The 20,931-nt window shown below is 43.6% G+C and overlaps 1 protein-coding gene across 1 annotated transcript in view; it reads left to right on the forward strand.

Annotated features, from left to right (window-relative positions):
* Nucleotides 1-20,931, forward strand: part of LOC144781937 (cytochrome P450 2G1-like) — a 362,329-nt gene that overhangs the window by 270,309 nt on the left and 71,089 nt on the right. The window contains exon 7 of the mRNA XM_078661023.1: nucleotides 18,621-18,808. Coding sequence (XP_078517149.1) covers nucleotides 18,621-18,808 — 188 coding nt within the window. The remainder of the gene's footprint in view (nucleotides 1-18,620; nucleotides 18,809-20,931) is intronic.

Consider the following 20,931-nt stretch of genomic DNA (forward strand, 5'->3'; position numbering starts at 1 on the left):
AGTAATTCCCTTTTTAGGTCTCACTTAGGCAGCGCACGAGGCATCAAGTATTCAGCATTACTAGTGAAACTACACCCATTGCATTTCTCTTTGTTTTGTCACTTGCCATTGGTGGAATCTGGCATTGCTGTTCTTATCTCGCTCATTGTTTGCTGGTGGTCCGATACATCACTTCCTTTTTCTTCCGTTTCTGGAGGAAGCAGCATCGGCCAACTACAGTTAACTTACGCTGCTGGCTGTTATCTTTTTATTTAGGGACTACATTTTTTTCTTTGCTGCTCGCATTTCCACATCTGGCAGCTCCCTGCTTCCTGCCCTCACAAAACGCTGTTTATTTATTTAAATGTAATATGCATGAGATATCAGTTCATTTATTCATAATTAATTAATGCCATCCACGCCGAGGCTCGAAACCTGTTCTCCTGCTCCAAAGTCGGCAGCGTTATATGTTGAGCCACCTCCTCGCAGCATTTGTTTCACTTGATTTCAAACTTGTTATTTTTTGCCCTCCCACCGACCACGCCTCCTTGCTGCTGCCCACCTTTGTCCCTCTGCTGCTCGTGCTGTGATTTACAGTGTGACCGACACATGTCCACCGTTTTAGATTAAATTATTTATGCGGAGAGAGCCGGCCAGGTCTGTCTCTATGGAAAACATGTGGAGGAACATGCCACAAACTGGGCGCGTTTTTATTGTATTTAAGGGCACAGCTGCCTGTCTTTTAAAGAGCAAAAATTTAGGTTGTTATAATTACTGATGTTGAAACCTTTTTCTTTTCTTACTGTGTGCTTCTTTTAATTGGCTTTAGGAGCAGTGTTTGTGTTTTGTTTTCTTTGGGCGGCATGTTCAGACAAGAAACGCGAATGGCCGCTTTGTTTGCCACGCCCCCACGAGCTTGTTTACTGAAAGTCACCGTCTCTGTTTTTTTATGAATGTTTTTTATGGGGGTGCCCTGAAAATGCAGAGAGTAGACGTGGTGGTTCGGTGACAGCTCTGTTGCTTCCCAGAGCACTGGCAACCCCTGACTGTGCTGAGCTGAGTGATTGGAGCCTCATGCCCTCATCATGCCCGGTGGCCAGCCAGATGAAACAGAGAGAGGTGAGGCAGGCCGTGTTAAATTGCAGCTGCTCTTCCCAGCTACCAGCCGTTGCTGCAAAGTAAGTGTGCTTATCCCTGGAGTAAGGCATAAAATCATTCAGTTGCTGGCGGGGAGTAATGCTGCTTAAATATATTTCCAAATGTGCTTGGTGCTGTGCTCTCACACACAGCACACCCGCCGCCAAGGTCCACTTGCTGTTTTTTTCGTGCACTGTAGCACAGGCCGATAGCCCCTGCCTGCAGCCAGCATGGTGTCCACGCCTTGCAGGCCAACCTGGTACCACCACAACCACATTCAATCCTGAGTTTCCATAATGAGGTCTGGCATGCCCCTTCTGTGCCCTAAGATCTTGCACACCTAAGGCCGGTACTTCACTGAGCCCGGAGCACAGCCTAATGAAACAACAGTGATGTTGGTTTGCACATGGTGTGTATGGTAAAGCCGGCCATCTTTGAACATCAGTATATCTACGCTTTAGCGAGGAGCTAATGTAATGTGCTGCATGGCTAAACACATACAGGGTCCCTGAGGCGAGACCTATTGGTATGCCAATGCACTTCCAGGCTAGCCTTTGAGTGTGGGGTGGGAGGGCATATTTTTCTTGTCATGTGGTCGCGATGGCAGCGTGTCATTAGGAGGATGAGCGGTTGGCATTCTGGCATGCTAGTGCTCTGCGTGATGATGCTATTGCGGACAGGAGTTCAAGGTGTATTTTGATTCTGTCATTGTCCGGGGTGTGTTTAGGTGAGTGGGAAGTTAGAGGCAATACAATATGGTGTATTTTATTATAATTCTTTTTCACAAATTTACACTTGCGTTTGATGACATTTCACGTTTGTAATTTTGGGCACAGAGGAATAGTTAAGTCACTTGCCCAAAATCACACGATGTGAATAAGAATCCGAAATTTCTAAGGTAACCTTTTCATGCAACACTAAGCAGCACCATTATGCAAATGTCACTTTCAGTAACATATAGTTGGAGGGGGAGGGTGAAGGGGCACGAGGCTGAGAGTCCCTATCTATTCTGCTGGTGTTAATACTGTTCAAAGGTCACCCGGATCCTTTCCCCACTTGCCTTGTCCAAAGCATAAAAGATCAGGCCCCACACTGCAGCCTCAACGTTAGCACCCTGACCCAAAGGTGGCTTATAAACCACTTGAGAGAAACCAGACACCGCCTTACTCCTTACCTAAAATAGAAATGAAAGAAAAGTAAGCTGTCCGCTGGTGCATGTATACCATGTCTTGAAGCGACCCCGTATTTCAAGTACCATTGACACCATGCGCTGCTGCCATGTCTGCCCTGTGGCGCCTCAGTTCATTTACTTTTACATCCTAGGCAGTGCTTTAAATGGACAGACATGTCCAATGACCTGTACTCTCTCATTAGAAATATATGTGCATTCAATGAAGTGATATTAGGTCTGGAGGGCCTTGAAGCGGGTCGGTTGTCTTGTTATTGCCCGCTATATAATAAATAAATAAATAAATATCCACATTTGTAAAGCGCATAATCACCCATTAGGGTCTCTAGGCGCCGTCGGGAAGATTAAGCAAGCTATTGCCCAGAGTCACATGGTGCTGGGCTAATCTGCCGCCGGTGCCGGGGATCGAACCCTGATCCCCAGATTCCAGCGTCAGTCGCACTGGCCGCGGCGCCACACCTCTTCCTCTATATATAATGGTTATACATAAATGAAATCGACGAAGTCGGTTTCTTCGTTCCGTTCCTATCTCAGACGCCTCCTAGGCTGTCGAACGTTCTGTCCATTTTGGCATGTCCGCTCGAGGGACACTAGCACAAAGGGCCTCTGAAGGCTGTTTTGGGAAGTGCAAGATATTTGAGATTTGAATGTTGATTAGGCCCTAGGGGTTCGGTCCCGTACTGGCCACGGTAACCTTTATGTCTGGTTACGAGAAAAAAAAAGTAATCTCTACTTCACATCTCACAATGTCATGGCAGGTGTCACAGTGTGCTTTCCTGTTTAATTCTTGCATTTGGAAATGTGCCCAGTCGGGGCACATTTGCAATGCAATAGGTCTCGCTTTTATGCAAGTGAGCAATTGGCATTGTAAATGACAATGCCTTTTATTTACGTTTTGTTTTTTAAAACATAAATAAAAGGCATTGTCATTTACAATGCTAATAGCTCAAACTCTCGCAAATGCGAGACCTATTGCATTGCAAATGCTTGTTATATCGTTTCGATCACAATGACTCCTGTCGCTCTGAGCAACCCTGGTAATATAACATAGCCACTGTACCTGTTCGCTCCATGTGGGACCACTTTTCCCAATAATTTAAATATACATACCAACCAGCACCTTTCAGTTTTTTCTTGATTAAATCACCACTCAGCATCAATGACCCTAATCAGTCGGCATCAATTTCTTTGTAATTCCATCTACAGTTAAAGAACAGCCATATTGACTTCAAGCGTGACGATTTAACTTTGTGTAGTGGTTGGCCGGCTACCCATTGAGAGCCCAGTGTCTCCTTGGCGTTTCATATTTTTAGAGTAAGTCCTACACTGCTTTGGTGGCAATAAACATGTGCATCAGCCAAACTTCCATACTACCCCCGATACTTACAACTGTTTATCTTTCAGGTATTTCTTCCACACGTGAACCAATGAAAGATCTTGCTTCACTCACCATAAACTTAATTTAATATTACTAGGGTCACTGGAATAATGCGACAATGGATGGCCAAATTATGCAGCAAGTATGGAGCATATTATGTGGCATAATGGATCACATTTTGGGAAAGTATCACTTCATTATTTTGGCATTTTTACATCTGATAACAGTGCCTGAGAAAAGAGTTAACCTTAATTAGTAACAATGTAACATCTAAAATACAAAAATCAGCAACTGGAAGATGACCAGTCACCCTTTACAAAAACCATTCCGGTACCCAGGATCCTGACTTGCCATATTTATTGTAACTTTTGATCTGTTCGAGCTAGAAAAAACATATTTTTTTTGTAAAAATCTGCAGATTATGTGGCAGATGATGGATTATGCAGCAAATGTAGCAAATCCATAATTATGTGTAAATCACCAAACCAGCAGAATCACACAATTCCAGTGGCTCTGAAAGTTACTTGTTCTTTTCCTGGGCACACATTTTCAATGTGAGTATCCACCTCCATTACCCCTCCGGAGAAAAGGCATATCCTTATAAAATCCCTATTTAATGTTTATTACTTTTGCAGTGATCACTGAATAATCAGTTTTCAGGACCAGATCTACTTAACATTCCAGTGCCATGTCTATCCGAGTCAAATAACAACTTTACGACCTCATAGTAAGGGCAGATGTACTCTTTATATGAAGCACTTAACGTAACAATGTACATCCTAAATCACCCTCATCATAGCACACCTTTGGCTATGGTTTTTAACTTACTTCTCGGTTTGCAATATTGTTGCAACCAAACTTGCAAACAGATGTCCTATGCATGATATGTCTTTTTAACTATTTTCTATTTATTTTTGCATACTAGGCACAACCTTCACTCCTGACAGTGAGGTACTGGGTTTTTAAGAACCGGCACAGAACCGGTAACCCAGCGGTGCCAGGGGATCAACACACCAGAGACCTCGGGTTCTCCTGAGTCAGACCGACAGAAACTTCAGAGTCTTCCAGGTGAAGTCAAAGGTTAGTTTATTGGCTGCAACCAAGGTGACAGGGTCCTAGAAGTACGATACAAGTATATTCAGGAGACTGCACACTTTCACAAAGTCAGGCTTCTCTTCTTATACCTAATATTCAGCCTTGAGCAAAACATTCCTTGGATTCGTGGTATTTCATTTATGGTTACTGATTACAAAAGAAAAGCAGAGTCATGATGACATGTACATATTTCACGTCGTGCTGCTCATAACAAATCATCCGGCAAGGCCCAACATTTCATCAGATATCGCTGGACCCCTAATAAAAATGGTCATTTCCCCATCATAAAATAAGAGAGAAAAGGAGTGGAGAAAGATGTGAGCGAGATATGGCAGGTGTGCGCGCTGTAATGGTTTTATGGCTGGTTGGGCATAGATGCTATCTTGCTCGGCCACTGGGAGGGAACTGACCTAACGAGCTCGGCCTGGGGCAATGGTTCTAACTTGTACTGGGGTCAGGGAGAAGTCGATTAAGGAGTATGTGTCCTTGTGGAATCAAATTCAACTGGATTAAGGCCTATGTAAAGGGCAACATGCAGCTAAGGGCTTCGAGAAGGTAAATGACGATTTCGAGGTGAAATCGTCACTTGAATAGGCCGAAAATACATGTACTTGATGTACTCGTCATTCTCGGTCTTTTGATACCAAATTCGTCCTATTTCGACGAAGTTTTTATTCTCGAGTCCTGTACTATTATATGAATCCAGATTTTTCAGAACCACAGACCCTCCTTTTGCCCTTACATAGGCAATTAATCTATCCTCATGTTAATCTGAGTCCAGATCTATATTCCTAAAGTCATTGAGATGTTGCTGCAACATCATTCTAGTGCTGAGCTCATGTCTTGACACAGGCTTCCTTACACATGATGTAGCACAGATGCCACATATTGCAGGAGCACACTGTATGCATAGACAGAACAGAAAAAGAATGGCTAAGACCATCCCAATGACCATCAGAATTTTCCATCCCCAGGCAGATATCAGTCCCCAGAACCATCCCATTAATGACCAATCTCCTTTATCCACATGAATAGAGTCGGAAATTTTATGTAGTTTGGAGATGGCCCCGTACACTGTTGGAGCATTATCTGGAATAAAAATGCAACAACTGGACTGGATCAATTTGCATACTCCACCTCGGTCCGCCAGTATTACATCCAAAGCGACCCGGTTCTGAAGGGTCATCAGTCGATCCGACTGGAGCTCAGCAGTCAGGTTACTAAGGGCACCAGCAGTTTCAATCACGGTGGATTCAACTACCCTTGTCAATTGCCTTATGTTTCTGCTGTTAATCATGGCTCCCCAGAACGGCAGAACACCCATTGCAAAGTCACCAAATTCTTGACCTGCAGTGTCTTCTTTACTCAAAACACCTCTAACTACCCTTGTCCGATGGTAATCCGCCGCTGCTGTGTAGGTGGGAGGTAACAGGAATGAAACAAAACATGAGCCCGAGAAGTCAGGGGGCAACCATGTATAGGCTCTATCGTGGCAGATGAAATAAGTACCCTTAGCGGCTAAAAAGGCAGGGGAAGTCTGAGATCCAAAAACGTACGTTTCTGTACAGACACTCTTCCCTAGCTGAGCTCTGGGATTCTTACCAATGCCTTGCAGACACAGGTGACCTTGATGGGGTACGATCCAGATAGGGGACGGTCTCTTGGCTTGCTGTTTCTCACTTACTGTAGTGCCATATCCGGTCACATTCCAACCTACATATGCCAGTATCTCATCATCCGGGGTATCTTCGTAAGAAGTTACTTCCTTGATCATGTCAACTATACCCTTGACTAGGGCGCTAGTCTTGAGGTTGTCTTTTACAGAACGTAGGGGTTGGATTTCTCGTGCATATATGAACATTGTCCTATATGCCCATACTGACCCATTGTGACTAAATGGCAGGACCAAATAGGGGATACCTCTATCCGTGGTGTGGGGCATGAGACCACACACCCAACAGTTGGTTGTGTTCATTACAAGTTGGTGTTGGTGTAATAGCTGAACGAAGGAGTTATTAATGAACTCTAATCTCCTATTTGATTCGTGGTCAGGCAAAGAGTGGAAAGAATGAGAGGAAACAGTAGGGGGAGGTATGGGCGATGTAGTGGGCGTGAATGTCACATGAAAAGAGAATAAAACATAGCTTATCAGAAAGACCATTACGCTAAATAGCATAAAAATACACATTATTATAAAAATTCTCTTCCTTATTGTTTTCAAAAGTCTCTGCTTAAAGTTCATTTGTTTGGCAGTTCTCTCCACATCAGGAAACTCCATCCTCTCTAAGGTGCTGCCCGCGGCGGTAGGTTGTTTCTGCTAAAGGATGCTTCCGTCAGTCTAGGGTGGCTCCCTTGGACCAACTGGAACCAGCGACCTATTGTCGTCAGCTGCACCCAAAAGTCTTTAATCAACCGCGACCCTAGCAGCGGAACCCGGATGGCGGTTCGAAAAAAACAAAAATAAGCAAGTTACCTAGATGGGAGAATCTGCACTTTCAAAAATAGGATTTGGGGGAAAAAAACAACCTCTTTATTAGTCCACAGGTTTTTTTCTCTCGGATTATAAAAATAAATCACTTTTACTTTAGTCTGTTTTTCTTGGTCGTAAATTGTAGCGTCTTTTCCCGGGTACTGTCTGGTCCAGAAATAGTAGTTCAGGTTCCACAGAGTTCAATTGTTCTGATGGCGGCGTAGTTTCTTGAAAAATGTTCCCGCTCTTATAATCACGTTTAGCTTCTTTTACACGTTCATCAGTTGTGCGCTCTGAGTTAGTGCCTCCTTTTCGAACCCATTGGTCATGTGGCAGAGGGAAGGGTATCTTCTTACAATGGATCCCGTGGACCCAATTGGCCTTCCCCTCCACTTTAACAGTCGACCTTGTAGACAGGAGGACGAGGTGAGGCCCGGTCCATCTGGGCTGGTCGTTTCTTGTCCTCTGGAAATTGCGGACCAATACCCAGGAACCGGGGTCAATGGAGTGACCCGGTGTCTCAGAGACCGGAGGTAAGGTGTTGTGGACCTGTTGATATAAAACACGCAATTTAGCCGTCAATTCATACAAATAGTCAAGCAAAATGGGGTGTTGCAGCTCGCTAAACTTCATGGGCCTAGGCACTCCCCATATGTTGGCTGGCCGACCAAAGACTATTTCATAGGGGCTGAGTTTCATTCGCGAATGCACAGTCATTCTGGTGGATAGGAGTGCTAAGGGTAGAGCGTCAGGCCATTTAAGACCTGTGCTCGCTTGGATTTTGGCCAATTTAAGTTTAAGCGTGCCATTGTAACATTCCACTAATCCAGCTGATTGGGGGTGATTTGCAGCGTGGAACTTTTGCCTAATGCCTAGCCCTTCACACACTCTTTTCATCACACAACCCACAAATTCACTTCCGTTGTCCGACCAGACCATTCTAGGCATTCCGAACCTGGGGAAGAACTCTTTCACAAGGGCTTTCGCTGTGGACAAGGCAGTATTGTCCCTTAGGGGATAGGCTTCTACCCATCTTGAGAAGGCACAAACAACCACGAGCACATATTTTAAGTTGTTGCACCTCTCCATGTGTATGAAATCTAGCTGCAAAACCTCGAACGGATACGTAGGAGGTGCAAAATGACCAGCTGGAGTTGGGGTTCCCCTACCAGGATTGTGCTTCAGACATACCATGCAATTCTTGACAACATTCTCTGCACACTTGGGAATCCCTGAATTCTTCCATACTGGGGCCAACAACCCGCAAATCCCTTTCGCGCTGATATGGGCCATCCCATGAGCCATTGTAACCACTGCAGGCACATATGCATCGGGTAACAACCATCTCTGTTGCTTTGTCGATTCAATCCAACAACCATTTGCATCCATTCTCCCTGTACTTTCTTTCCACATGCTTAACTCTTTCTCCGTGGCCTCAGCTTGGATGGACTTCACACTTTCTATCGTGTCTTCACATATTCCAACATCACCAGTCCATCTTTCTGGGCTCGCAACATACATTCGGCTCATCATATTCTTTGCAGTATCCTTAGCAGTTTCATCAGCAAATGCATTTCCACGACCAACATCATCAACCACTTTCTTGTGTGCACTACACTTCACGATCGCTACTTTCAGGGGCAACGTCAGTGATTCAAGAAGCTCATTCACCAACTGACCATGCTGAATCTTAGCTCCATGCGAAGTCAGGAACCCACGTTCTCTCCACAATCGTCCAAAACTGTGAGCCACTCCAAATGCGTACTGGCTGTCGGTATAGACAGTCACTTTCATTCCTTTGGATAACACACATGCTCTCGTAAGTGCCACGAGTTCAGCGGCTTGAGCTGAACCATGTGGTATTCGCGCAGTTTCAACGATTGTGTGCAAAGTTGTGACAGCATATGCTGTAGTCACGTTACCATTTGGCAGTTTAAAGCATGAACCATCCACCCATAATGTACCATCACATTCAGCAAGAGGAGTGTCCAATAAATCAACTCTCCCTTTCGTCTCTTCCTCCGTTCTGAGGAAACAATCGTGCTGTTCTGAAGCATCCGACTCCTCAGCAATTGGTAACAATGTGGCTATGTTCAAGGTACTGCACCTTTTGATGTGCACATGGCTCGCTAGTAGCGTCAATTCATAACTGGACAGTCGAGCACTAGTTAAGTGCTGTGTCTTGGTCCTATTTAACAACGTGTCTACTGCATGCGGGACCATCACGATTAGTGTATTATTCATTACTAGACCTGCAGACTGTCGAATAGAAACAGCTGTTGCTGCTGTGGCCCTTAAACAACTTGGCAATGCTCGTGCTACCGGATCCAAAGTTGACGAAAAATAGGCGCATGGCCGCTGTCTATCTCCGTATAACTGAGTCAGCACGGACAATGCACAACCCTCCTTCTCGTAGACATATAATGTGAAAGGCTTACTGTAGTTGGGGTTACCTAACACAGGGGCCGAACATAATGCTGTGCGTAATTCGAGAAAACTTTTCTGACACTCATCAGACCAAGGAATGGGATTGGGTGTATTTGTACACGTTAGTGCCAATAAGGGTTTGGCTAATAACGAAAAATTTGGAATCCACTGTCTACAGTACGATGTAATGCCCAAGAAAGCGCGTACTTCTCTCTGCGTTCTTGGCACATTCAATTTAGCTATTGCCTGAATTCTTTCTGGGGTCAGTTTCCTTCCCTCCTTCGATAAGAGATGACCTAAGTAGGTCACTACTTGTCGGCAATATTGGAGCTTGGAAAGTGACACCTTGTGATGTAGATCACATAGATGACGCAGTAATTCCAACGTGGCCATTTTACATATTTTCTCAGTATCCGCAGCTATGAGCAAATCGTCCACGTACTGTACGAGAGTGGAACCTTTGGGCAAAACCATTGTGTCGAGCTGACTTTTCAGAGCTTGACTGTATATTGAGGGGCTTTCACAGTAGCCTTGAGGAGCGCGTTTAAAGCGGAAACTGCGACCACCTAAACTGAAGGAAAAAATATCCCTGCTTTCCTCAGCAATCGGGATACTGAAGAAAGCATTCTTCAGGTCAATCACCGAAAACCAGGATGCAGAGGCTGGAATCATAGTCAATAATGTTGTAATGTCAGGGACAACTGGGAATTGTGGCACCACTATCTTATTTACTTCCCTAAGATCAATCACGAATCTATACACAGGTGGCTGAGAAGGGTCAGTTCGTTTTAAAACAGGCAGAACAGGACTATTGCAAACATTTCCTCGTGTTTCTTCAATTACGTCTTTCTCAATCAACTCGTAAACAATCGCTAGCAAAGCTTTTTCCCCCTCATTGGATATCCTGTATTGGGGAATTCGTGGCATTTTGACATTCGGTTTCAATGTTACAACATACGGTGGAATTTCTAAAAGACCTACATCATTCGGACCAGTAGCCCAAAGAATATCTGGAAGAAGTGCCAATTCTGCTGGAAGCGTATTTCTCGACAAATACATGGGAGAGACCACTTTCTTACCTAAAGTAAGTTGTACTCCTGAGGGAGAACAGTACAAAGTCGCATATAATCTTTTTAGCAAATCTAATCCTAGCAAATTTTCACCACAACCTGTTGTCAAAATAAGGGGTGCTTCGAATTCACAAGGACCAACAGAAAGAGATAACGGGTCAGAAATTGGGTTTCTAACCGGGGCGCCAGAAAAACCTACGGAAACGTTCATTTCGCCAGACAAAGGTGCGCCAGGGAGTTTGGAGTGCATAATAGAACTCTTTGTAGCACCAGTATCCAACAGAAAAGGTTCTGACACACCCGATGTAATCACCTCAACGTAAGGTCCACTCTGATCTACTGGAACTGAAACAACTCCCTCTCCTTGTCTAAGGCTGTCCTAGCAATCATTATTCTCCCACTGCTCATTTTCTGTGTAATACTCATCAACGTAGTATTGAGCTGTCCTGTCAGATACGTTATTTTGCTGGTCAAACCTGTTCATAGAGTTTTGTGGTGGAAGGGGACGTGCGTCCTGAGGGGCGTTTCCACGCCCTCTACCTCTAGGCGCTTGCTGACTACCATGACCTCTTACGCCAGAGAATCCATTTGTACGTTGTGGCAGGGCAGGACAGTCATATTTGTAATGACCCTCTTGTTTGCAGTATAAACACTGGTTGGGACCTAAGCGGTTTTGATTGTAATCGAATCTCTGCAAGTTTCTCTGAGGCTGCTGAAAAGTGTTCTGGTAGTGATTCGGACCATTATTATTTTTATTACCACCACCACGTGGAGGATAGGCTTGCTGTAGCAAGACCTTCGTTTTGAGTTCTCTAGTTTTCTTCTCTACTTTATCTTTCTCATCTTTGTCTCTATTCTCGTAGTACTGTGCGGTAGCTAATATCTGGGCTGAAGATGAGACTGCCAAGAACTTTCCGAATCTTTTAATTTTCTACACAAGTCTGGAAGTAGATTGTGCACAAATTTATCGACAAACAATCTCTGACCACCTTCTGTGGTCATATCTTGACCGCTGTGGTCAATGAATGTTTCTTCAAATCTGGTGAAGAAATCTGAAACAGTTTCTTCTTTCTTTTGCTTGCATGCAGATAACTTATCCCAATTTACGCGTATCGCAGGCATTATCGTTTTCATGTAATCTACTATTCTACCAGGTAGTTCCGCTATCAGAGGCTCAGGCTTGGCACCACCAACTTGTCGTGCATCTGCAGCAGTAATATTAGCCCACGTGTCACCTAATTCCTGGTCATGATCTACATGACGAATTTTTCCCCATAAAGGCTGTGGAACAACGTTCCCGAATAACATATCGATATCGGCCAAATTCATTATACATGACCCAGCAGTTTGCGACAATTCTTTATAGTACCCTGCAGGATTTTTACGCGGATCTGGTAGTGTTTGTTTGAGTGCTAAAACTTCAGCTCGCTTCCATGGAACATGTACCCATACGCGGTGAAAGTGGGGCAAGACAGGTGGGACAGCTGTCGCGTCACCCTCTCTCCATTGTGGGGGAACTTCTCTCATAGGGTATTGTTGTGCCTTTTTCCTACTAGATGCACTATATTCCGATGGTGACCCAGAACTACTTCCCTTACTTCGATATGATAATAGCATTTCAACTGCTTTTTCCACATCGGGTCCTACAATCATACCCTGACTAAATTTAAACCTTATACGACACATCTCTTGTGGGAGGCAATCCTGATCATTGTCTTCTAAATCCTCGCAAAGAAAAACACACATCTGTTCGAACACATATCTCTGTGTCGCTGTTTCCCATTGATGGAAAACTTCCATGACAGACTGTGAATCATATTTTGCAGTGTCCAAGACCCATTTCCGAGCTAAACTATTCAGGGAATCTCTCTCTTGATAATCAGGCAGTTGACTTCGCAACTGTCTTCTACTTATGTTAGGGGTCGTAGCAGGCGACCCGAAAAGGGGTAAAAGAAGATTAGTAACAGTGCTGGCCATTTTCTGCCGAAGGGAAGGTGAAACGGAAGGACAAACAGATGAAAGAACGGGGTGAGATAAGGCGGGGGTAGAGATGGCAGAAGACGTATGAGGAATAATAGATGTGGTACTAGGCAAAATCATAGAAGGGGCATTAGGAGATGTAGAAAGTACAGTAGGCAAAATCGTAGAAAACACAGATGAAACAGAAGTGGTCGGTGGGCCTGGAGGAGGCTGCACCGAAGAAGTAGGAGCCAGCTGAAGAACGGCTGGTGGGTGCTGTGGAAGAGCCAGAGGCGCAGCTTGTGCAACTAAAGGTTGCGGGGGTGCTGTAGCATTCTGCGCATAGGGGGGTGGTGAAGTTAATAATTGCGACATTAATTGGTCTTTTCCACGCTCTTTTGCTGTCCCTTGCTGAAGAGACGGCAAAACTGGATAACACTTATCTATTGCCATTTTACGTTGCCTGTGCAACTGCTCATTTGTCTGCTCTTCCTCATTATCTTTAAACTGCACGGCAGCTTGCATTACTGAAAGTCCCCCTTCTCTCTTATTTTTCTTAGCTAATTTAATTTCTTTTTGTTTGGCTTCTTTGCGCCATAGGTGGAAAGAGTCAAACATCGCCGGCCGGGCTTTCTTTTTGAAGAGTTTAACTTCAAGGTTGTCTAAGATTTCAGAATCAAAGCTACCATATTGGGGCCATTTTAAAACACCATCTTTCCTAGTGTATTTAATCCATACCTCGTTGTAAACGATGGGGCCTACCCCATGTTTAACGTATAGTTCGTAAGTCGGAGTTCCAACTGGAGGAACCGGACATGAGTCCTCCAATCGGGAGTCCCTATTATTACTACCAAGACAAAACCAATTCCCGAGTCTAAGACTAGGCATCCTTTCTCTCTAGTCTAGTTCCAAAACTTCAAAGGATTTATCGACTACGATATTTCTCGTGAAAACACGAGTCCTTCGGTTATGGTGCTTGCAAGTACCAATAAATATGGTGCTTGCAAGTACCAATAAAACCTTTATGTATCTCCAAGATACCACAAAGTAAGTCCAACTAAGGACTGGGAGACGCTCCACTTATACTTAACTGAAAAATATCGATGGCTTCACCAGAAGACTCGTCTCAGCGTTTCGCTCTACCGAAAATTTCAAGGGTCCAACATCAGGGCGATAGCCAGGGCAGCAGTCCTTGTAGCCGTCGGGAAGCGGGGAACCTCGCAGTAAAGACCTTCGGACCACGTCGACATGCAGGGGTCGATGAGGTGGTGGGCCCTCCTCCGGAATTTTCACACGAAGCTCCTCACGATCTTCAGGCTGATTGGTACCACTGGAATCGCCCCAAACGCTGGGCGCCAAATGAGGTACTGGGTTTTTAAGAACCGGCACAGAACCGGTAACCCAGCGGTGCCAGGGGATCAACACACCAGAGACCTCGGGTTCTCCTGAGTCAGACCGACAGAAACTTCAGAGTCTTCCAGGTGAAGTCAAAGGTTAGTTTATTGGCTGCATCAAAAGCGGAACGGGTACCTGCCCTATGGATTTGGACAGAAAGGCCTAGGAGAGGTCCAATGTATTAATATAGAGACACCTAAGCCCAGGCAAATTACACCACAAAGACAGATTTATTCGTTTTATATCAAAATTTATTTTTCATGAGTAAATTTATTTTAAAGACTGCCTTTTATTGCAGATACATAAATATGATTCGTGGGTTAACCTACACCATAATAAATAGACACAATGATAAAAATAAGTATAAATAGTGGTTCAGATTCCGCTCTAACATATCATCAACATTCATACAACATTCATTCTCAAATCATACAACACCAAGCGATGATGGTTGTGGATAACAGAGGGACCGATGGTTCGAGGTCTGGGTAGGTTCTGAGGGTTCCTAGATGGGAACAAGCGCCTACGCGCGTTTCGGTGTATAGCCCCGTCCGGGACTACACCTTCATCAGGGTACAGTGGGAGGGCGGAAGGGGAACCACAAACAGGTAAGGTTTCTGTGAAATAAACATTAAAAACAATGGTTAGGTGTATATACATTTTTGCGAGGGTTTAGGTGTAATCTAGATAGGCTGACATCTGAGATCAGACTACGGACATCCAGTTTGTGAGCGGTCGGGACTAGGCTTGCAAAACACATTCATAGCATCATAGAGGTATTTATTTACAGAGAAGGGGAACAGTGAAGGAAAAGTTTAAAGGCTAATACTGGCTATACTCTACTGGGACTCTTGATAAGCAAGATTCACAGTGGGGGGGTTTTCTGACGGAGGGCTGCATATTAATTTAATTGAAGTGCTAAAAATAGGTATGTAATGGTTTAGAGGTTTTTACCTGGTTTATCACGGGTGGTGCCGTCTAACTTGAAGAGGCACTGTAGTTATCAGCTTGTAATAGGGATATGTCGAAATTCACCGGGAAGTTTCTGCGGGAATTTAAATAGTTAACATCTCATAGAGAGCCTGATTACTTCTAAACATTTTTAAGGTCTCTCAGTAGTTAATGGTCTGGAGAGAACATCAAATGAATTTTGCGGTTTTGGCATACCTGATGGACAGGGCAAAGTGTCTGCCCCCGGGAATATGCTCGGTCCCTCTGTTATCCACAACCATCATCGCTTGGTGTTGTATGATTTGAGAATGAATGTTGTATGAATGTTGATGATATGTTAGAGCGGAATCTGAACCACTATTTATACTTATTTTTATCATTGTGTCTATTTATTATGGTGTAGGTTAACCCACGAATCATATTTATGTATCTGCAATAAAAGGCAGTCTTTAAAATAAATTTACTCATGAAAAATAAATTTTGATATAAAACGAATAAATCTGTCTTTGTGGTGTAATTTGCCTGGGCTTAGGTGTCTCTATATTAATACATTGGACCTCTCCTAGGCCTTTCTGTCCAAATCCATAGGGCAGGTACCCGTTCCGCTTTTGATGTTTCTTTCCCCGTCTACCTGCCTTAGATTGATGTGGGGTCCCCCTCTGAATTGTAGTTTATTGGCTGCAACCAAGGTGACAGGGTCCTAGAAGTACGATACAAGTATATTCAGGAGACTGCACACTTTCACAAAGTCAGGCTTCTCTTCTTATACCTAATATTCAGCCTTGAGCAAAACATTCCTTGGATTCGTGGTATTTCATTTATGGTTACTGATTACAAAAGAAAAGCAGAGTCATGATGACATGTACATATTTCACGTCGTGCTGCTCATAACAAATCATCCGGCAAGGCCCAACATTTCATCAGATATCGCTGGACCCCTAATAAAAATGGTCATCTCCCCATCATAAAATAAGAGAGAAAAGGAGTGGAGAAAGATGTGAGCGAGATATGGCAGGTGTGCGCGCTGTAATGGTTTTATGGCTGGTTGGGCATAGATGCTATCTTGCTCGGCCACTGGGAGGGAACTGACCTAACGAGCTCGGCCTGGGGCAATGGTTCTAACTTGTACTGGGGTCAGGGAGAAGTCGATTAAGGAGTATGTGTCCTTGTGGAATCAAATTCAACTGGATTAAGGCCTATGTAAAGGGCAACATGCAGCTAAGGGCTTCGAGAAGGTAAATGACGATTTCGAGGTGAAATCGTCACTTGAATAGGCCGAAAATACATGTACTTGATGTACTCGTCATTCTCGGTCTTTTGATACCAAATTCGTCCTATTTCGACGAAGTTTTTATTCTCGAGTCCTGTACTATTATATGAATCCAGATTTTTCAGAACCACAACAGGAACTCTTTATAGGTGATAAACTGGTTTTGATGTTTTCTAAATATGGTGATGGTTTCTATCCTCCCATATCTACGAGCACCACCCTTGATTCCGCTTCACAGTTCACTGCAGGTGTATGCTCAAAGATATAAACGAATTTTGGGTTTGCACTATAGCTCCCTTTTTAAGGGGGGTCTATCATCTTCACTCAGTCATAAAGAAGGTCTTATGGATGCTCATCGGGAGACAGCGTTTACAACGCAGTCATTACATCGCAGTTCCTTTACAATGCGGTCATTACAAGGACTGTGTTGTTAGAACGCAATGCCTTTACAACGCAAGTCATTAGATTGCCTTGCGGTAGGGGGCGCTCTAGCATAAGGAATAGTATAATTTATTATTCCAACACATTCACTACTGTTGCACAGGCTGGAGTTGGAATTGTAATTTTTTACTATTCCTAAATCCAGGGCGCCCCCTACAGCAAGTCGATCTAATGACTTGCGTTGTAAAGGTATTGCGTTCTAACAATCCGGTCATTGTAACAACCGCTTTGTACAGGAACGCGATGTAATAGCATGCGATGTAACATGCTATATTGATGCTCATCATGTGAGACAGAAACGTCGATTCACAACCTATCTTTCCTCTGGACAATTGACAACACCCATCAGAGTCTTGTTTTTGTCAAAAGACATTTTTTAGTTCCATGTATTAAAGTGGGTACAGAGTACGGTGGATTATACTTTAAAAGACACAGTCAATACATCATGAGAATTTATTTATTTTAGAGCTCCTACATTCTTTTTTGAGTATTAGTTTGAATATTTGCTTTCTCGTTATACACATTTTAATACATATACACCTGCTTATATGATTGGTCTTTTTCACTTGAAACCATGTTCTATCAATTAAATAACAAACAATTTATTTGAGATATCACTCACAGACATCAAAAAATAAGAATTGCTTTTGCAACATTGCTTCTAAGTAAATCCCTTGTTAGCACTTTTGCCTACTGCATAAATACGTAACAAATTGCCTCTGAGGGCCTAATTTTGAGTTCGGAGTCTGAGGACCACCAAACTCACAGTGGCGCAGTGGTGGGAGTCCTACAGCCAGATTATAAGAGGCACTGTCGTACCGCAATGGCAGCTGCGCAACTTCCTGGCATCAGAGATCCCCAGTGTGGTGGTCTGAGGGCTGCAATATGCTTGGTGGTGCCCTGCAGCACCGCCAAGCATATTATGACTTTCCTCACTGCCAGCGGTCTCATGGAGGTTCTTACTCCTTGAAACTGCTGCCAGTGAGGATAGAGAGGGGGGCCTACAGGACCCCCTCTTGGCCCTGTGTACAAGGGTACATGCAAGGGAGCACACGTTGTGCCCCTCTGTGTGTATGCACCCCAGTTACTACACAACATGGAATGCATGCAGAGTCCATGCCGTGCAAGACCTGCCGTTGGCGCCCTAATTACAGTTCCCATTTTCAGAGGCACCACCATGGGACTGCCAAAGAAATAGCCACCAGACGCGAGAAAACTTGTAATCCGGCAGGCCGTGCTCACACAGCTTTGGCAGTGTTGGAGCCGGGTGGCAGCTTGGCGACCCCGCTTCCTCACCACCAAAGTCGTAATCGGGCCCTAAATTAAGCCTGACTGCTTTTGCGCCAAGCTACTAGAGAGCTAAACATAGGTTAATTTACTGACTTTTGTGGTTCACCCTGTCAAGGATTGTGGTTGTTTGCTTGAATAGGTGTGTCACCTTCCTCAACCAATACCCAAATTTCTCACAGGAAACATTACAATAGAGTTATGTCTTTTATATTAGTCCATGTGATGTAGCTGAGGAAGTAAAATTGCATGGGCTGGGGTGCCTTGTGTGTTTATGTTGTTTTATGTGTCAATTAGCTCTTTTCACAAAAAAATTGTTAACTAATTGATTACACATACAATGGAAGAGTTGGATCTTGTTTAGTTAAGCTTATATTAAGAGTTGCAAACAATTATGAAAGTGTGCGACTATTACAGGTAAGATAAAGAAAGTTCACCATGTACACAGATATGATTCAAAGCAAAGTTCATTGATTTATCATCTAATTCAGCATAAACTCAAATTTAATGAAGTATAATATTCACTTAATTGACTCAGTGAAAACTCGATTTGATCCTTTTTGTTGTGACAGAAAAGATGCAGGAAGAAATAGACGAGGTGATCGGCAGACACCGTCAGATTTCTGTCGAAGACAGGAATAAAATGCCATACACTGATGCTGTCATCCATGAGATCCAAAGATATTGTAACCTCTTGCCATTTGGAGTTCCCCATTCTGTGATTTGTAACACAAAGTTCAGAGGATACACGATTCCCAAGGTGAGTGATAATTGACCCGGGCACATATTCGGTAGAAAAAGTATATCCAGAAAGTGTTGTTCATCAGTTTAATGATAGTGTAGTGTGACTGGTGAGGTGTGGTAACATATGAGGCAGAAGTACCAGGAAACCAATCAAAGACGATATGGATGTTATCCCTTTATGTTCTGCCCATTTGAGGAAAAATAGAGACATTGCCACAATAAGTGGTCTGTCATAATTATACAAGAAAATGCAGAAAAAAGAGGTTAGTGAGTAAGAACGAAAGTACTTGTCATCTTAAGAAGACATTTGTGATTTGGATACCCAAATTATAGAAAGATCTCACCCAGTAAACCCATACAACTATGATGTAGTGCCTGGGGTTTATAAAGGCAAATTGGATCTTTTATTTATTTACACTAACGGCCCTAGGCTTTCCATGACTGAAAATTAAAACAATTACATTATGGGCTTATTTACAGTTCAGCATGCAGATTGTACCCCAACAGGATAACAGGGAAAAAGACTTCACCACTCTGTAACCCACTCTAAATTTAGAGATGTCCACTAGCCCAGGACATCCCTGATTATCGACATGAATGTCTGTCATTTCCATGTGATTTAGCTATACTTTTTGTCTCTTTGAGGTATACCCTAGGCTTCAGTAACGTCAACTATTATTTCATAAAAGTAAAGTTCTTATGGCATACTTTTTGGGGAATCATGGTCAAACATCATATGGTGTTGCATCTTGTGATTTCATTGAGGTCAAAAGAGTGTGTGTGGTTCTCTACCCCAGGCATTTTAGTGAATCGACATTCATGACATGTCAACAACCTGGCACTTCTGCTCATTTGAACTGAGACCAAAGTAATAGATTGGTTCTGCTTCTAGTTTGTTTTTAATCCATTTCTATGAATTCTGCAATTTACCACTCAGTCATGGGTGGTGAGCGATGGCCCCGACGGTTAGTGTGAGTCCTTTATCCCTTACGATTTCTTTTTCTTCTTTGCCATATTCCTAGTGAGCATTTTAGAGAAGGCCTGAACTGATAATTTTTTGCTGTTTCTAGATTGTTGTTTGTTACATTTGAAGTCTCTGAGCTAAATTGGGGGTAGTAAAAAGATGGCATGGGTAGTCAGTGAAGATCCTTACTCCCCTGGGATTTCTTTTTCTTACATCCCCCTTCTTTAGGGATTGTTGATGGACCCGGTGCTTGTAGGCATTTAAGTGGAAGTCATCAACTGTTGCTGTTTTAGATTATTTTCATTTGTTTCCACAAAGTCAGAAACATCCCACATTATTTGGTTTCTTTAGTTAAAAGAAAAATGTGTGTTGTTTTAGTTTGTCTTAGTCCTTACAATCTTATTGGAAGCCATTTTGTTGTTTTGTGAAATGGGTGGTATGTCCTGCATAGGAGCTTAAAGTGGTTTACCTATTTGAGGTGATAACCCAAAGTTGGCCAATATCCTCCCCTGTAGGTTCCATGGTATCACCCTAAGGATCAGCTTCCTCACTTAATGTGGGAACTTCTGAAGCAGGCTTCCCATGCCCCCTATACCTTCTCATTTGGCAGGCACCTGGGGCATTGTTCCAGGCTTCACCCATTCAGGTAACCCTAACATCTCCAAGTGGGACCAAGCTCCACCTCCTTCCTGATGGTAAGCTGCATGCCATTCTGAAGCTGACAATACATAGGCATGGCTAGACTCTCAGCTACCCTTAAATAACATGAGACCCCACCATCCAAAGGGAACCAGATCCATGGGGTACTGACTCTTGTGGTTGTCAGCTTTTACAACTTGGTGGATTCATTGAGGATTGCTTTCTCTGAGGAAACCAGATGACACGTAACAGTAGGCATGATGACTCCTGTGTTTATCAGAGCCTCCACACTCTGTCCATTGATGGTGACCCATTGCCTATACTTTTTAGAATATGCACCTTTTTTACCTTCTCTCTGTCACCCAAGGACACTAGGGTAACCACTTCTCTTCCTTCTACTACCACCTTTTAGAATACTATAGTTGCCATCCCTGTGGTCTGCACATCAGAGTGGGGCTGCTTCCTCTCCTTACAGTTGGATTCTCCCTTAAAGTGCCAATATTGGTAACACCCATTGCATGTGGGCTTAAAGTGGC

This window comes from Lissotriton helveticus, chromosome 9 (assembly GCF_964261635.1).
Source record: "Lissotriton helveticus chromosome 9, aLisHel1.1, whole genome shotgun sequence".
Classification (NCBI taxonomy): Eukaryota; Metazoa; Chordata; class Amphibia; order Caudata; family Salamandridae; genus Lissotriton; species Lissotriton helveticus.